The sequence below is a fragment of the Vicia villosa genome, linkage group LG2 (assembly GCF_029867415.1).
Source record: "Vicia villosa cultivar HV-30 ecotype Madison, WI linkage group LG2, Vvil1.0, whole genome shotgun sequence".
NCBI lineage: Eukaryota > Viridiplantae > Streptophyta > Magnoliopsida > Fabales > Fabaceae > Vicia > Vicia villosa.
The window spans coordinates 74,031,542-74,035,003 of record NC_081181.1 but is presented as its reverse complement, the minus strand read 5'-3'; the positions used below and the strand labels follow the sequence as shown (position 1 = coordinate 74,035,003).

The window sequence follows — 3,462 nt, the reverse complement described above, 5'->3', positions numbered from 1 at the left end:
AAAACATAAAGTCTGATTCAAAAACAGAAGCAAATGATGAAAAGCTAGAAAGGCTAGTCTGTGTGTCTGACAAAAGGAACGTTGGAAGTATGGCTACAAAAGGCAAAGTCAGAAGTAGCAGTTAATGCAAGGCTCGAGGCAGTTGACAAAAGCATGAAACATTAAATGCAGCATTGTACTGTTTACGCAAAGCATTAAATGCATAACTGTTCAACGGTCACATTCTCACGCCAATAAAAGGAACAAGTTTGTCCAAGAAAAAGGCTAGAGCTTACGTTACAAATTTACAACACACACTCTGATTCTGTCTCACGCAAAAGCTCTTGATCAAAGCAAGCAAACTTCATCTTCAAGATCACATACCTTTGTATTCTTAGTGAGTTATAGAACTTAAGCTTAAGAGAAAAATCACTTGGTGATTACAGCTTTATTAGAAGCAACTTTAATCTCTTGTATTTGATTATATATTTGTAAACCAAAATTCCTTAAGTGATCAAGTTGTGATCTGTAGACTCAAGAAGACTTATAGTTTGATCTAAGTGGAGAACCATTGTAATCATTTTTTATTAGTGGATTAAATCCTCAGTGGAGGTAAATCACCTGTGAGGGTGGACTGGAGGTAGTTTGAGTTCAAACGAACCAGGATAAAAATAATTGTGTTCATTATTTTTATTTTCAAAAAAGAAACAACCCTTATTCAATCCCCCCTTTCTAAGTGTTTTTCACTCCTTCAGCATCTTCCATCGAAAAGCAACAAGCTCTTCAAATTATGTCAATACCGATCAATAATTTCTACTCTACTGTCTAGGTAAAGACATCAAGATTGATCTATCATATATTCTCTTCAAACATTTGTGGGCTCATGTCAACGAGTCCAGAGAAAATCGGAAGTTAAGATTCAGAGAAACTGGATTCCTCTTTCAAGATTGATTTCAAATATTCTGAATGAAAATGGCATAGTAGCTCATTTAGCAGAGGCAAACCTGGTGGAAGAATTAGAACCAATGTATGGAAAAACTCTAAGTGGAAAGAACCTGAAGAAGATGAAAATCATCAATGAAATTGTCTGTCCACCCACTCCCTATACAAAAAGCTTCATTAATCAAAGGAGAGTTCAGATAAATGATTTCCCTATGTTCAATGCTGGAGATACTCCAGATATCATTCTTAACTTCATCGAATTGAACAAGCAGGCTGGCATACCAATTGATCCGGCTTGGCTTCAGGTCAGAAATGATCCTATTCCAAAAGTTCAGAAGAAGAAGAAATCCAAGAAAATAAAGGTGGAAGAAGAAGGAACCTCTACCAAAACTTCCAAAGATCAGAAGAGAAAGAAGAAAAAGCGCTCAGGTAATCCTTCTACTTTCATCTCTCCTATTAATTCTAATAATGTTGAAACATCTGCCTTACCTGAGCCTCAAACTATTGAATCCCCTATCCACCAATCCTCCAAATCTCCTGATATCCCAACTTTATAAACCAATCCCACAAATTCTCGAGAAAATCAAAACTTAGTACAGCTGTTGTCAGACATTGACAATTTTGACTCAAAATCAACTGAATCATCCAAACCAACAGAAACCATTGCTGTCACCCAGCAACAAGAAACTCAGACCCCTACACTTCTAGCTATTTCCAGTACTTTAGAAAATCCAAAAGAAACAGATATTCAAACTTCCAACCAAAAAGAATCCTCACCCATACCATCTGTTGAAACCCAAACAAAAATCACTTCACCAGAACTCCAGCAAGAAAATCCTGTCATTACTCCCACACCAACAAATCTAAACCCACCTGAAATTTCACCTCCAAAAGAAAAAGAAAATCCACAACCAAAAGAAATGGTATCTACCACTTTTTCTGAACCAGAAGCTTCACCTTTATCAGTAAATGATCCATCATTCCATGTTGAAAATGTCAGTTCAGAATCATCTGAAATCAGACCTCAAACTATAAACCACATTGAAAAACCTTATGAGTGGTATAAAGGATCATGGAACATTCCTGGGATTACCAGCCCTTTAGCGACAGTATTACCCAATGTTCCGACATATAACACCCTTGCAGAATCAATCACACAAACACCACCACACTTAACTAAAACTACTTCACCTCTCTCATCCCCAAAAGACTCTGTCTGTCCATCCTCACTAGAAGTTCAAATCATCTCAGCCTCACCTTCACCACAAAATTCACCAATTCACACATCAAACTCACCCCAAATAAACTCAGAGGTTTCAACTCCAGAATCTCATCCAACCAAAGTCACTGAACCAGAACCAGATCAGTCTGCTGAACCGGAAACAGAACAACAAGAACAAGAACAATCCATTGAACCTGAACTTGAAAAAACCTCTGAACCCGAAGCAGAACCTTCTCTTGAACCTCATCATCCTGAACCCATCCTAACAGATGTTGACATATTATTCAAGAATTTTGAAACCGAGATGCAGGGATGGATTGCAAGATTAAAAGCTGACTGTGTAACAAATGGAAGTCTAGTGGCCTCAGAAACCCTTTGGGATGCATTCAGAAGGAGATTCAACTCTGAGTCTCTTAAACTCAAAGAAGTATGCCGCACTCATGCTAATGAGAAATTTTCTGAATATCTGAATGTTATCATCACTCTTGTGATGGATCTCTAGGCGCTAAAACCTCCTCTAGTAATCCGCAACACTCCCTGTTCCACATCTTCTGAGCATATGGATATTGATGATGATCAAGCAACTTCCTTGGCCTTGATAAAGCAAATTCCAATTGAAGTGCATGAAGACATTTGTGAAGGAAGAATACCAACCTAGAAAGTAAATGCAAACAGTTGTCTCCCAAAGTTCTCACGGTTTCCTCTGTGCTTGTAAGCGTTGCCAGTGACAAATCTGATAAGTGCTTGAAACGCTAAATGAACTAAAGAAGGAAAATGCAGAAGTCAGAAAACGACTAGCCAGGCAGGACGCAACCAATAGGGAATTCAAATCCTGGATGATGAGGCAAGAGGAGTCTACAAATGAAATAAAAAATCTTCTAATATCTCTTGTTTCTAAGCAACCTTAGATCCCGTTTCTGTCTGAATTTTTGATATAATCCTAGCTTTGTGTATATTAAAACTTTGCTTATTTTGTGGATTGTTTTGATCACTGCTTTATGAACATCTGTGTGTGCTTCATTTTATGCTCCTTGCTTATTGTTTGCAATCAATTACAACAATAATAATCTTATAAGTAACCGTATAGGTGAAATATTAGAAATTTTGAAGTAAGTTCTCTTGTTAAAAGTTATACATCAAAAAGGAGGAGAAACTTGAAAATTGACATGATATTCCTAACTCGTGTACAAGTAGTATCTGCTTTGAAATTGTGCAGGAAAATCTGAATCTAAAAGAAACTATCTTTAGAACTTGTAGAAGAAGAGTACATGCACAACTACATCTATCAAACTTCTGAAGAAACAAACTGAAGAATTTAT

General features: G+C 37.0%; 1 protein-coding gene across 1 annotated transcript; it reads left to right on the top strand.

Moving 5' to 3' along the window:
• The first annotated feature begins 1,004 nt into the window (after window positions 1-1,004).
• LOC131649364 (uncharacterized) lies at window positions 1,005-2,645 on the top strand. The gene is made up of 2 exons (XM_058919126.1): window positions 1,005-1,350; window positions 1,531-2,645. Exons 1-2 carry the CDS (start codon window positions 1,005-1,007, stop codon window positions 2,643-2,645), a joined length of 1,461 nt encoding a protein of 486 aa, XP_058775109.1.
• The last annotated feature ends 817 nt before the right edge of the window (window positions 2,646-3,462 follow it).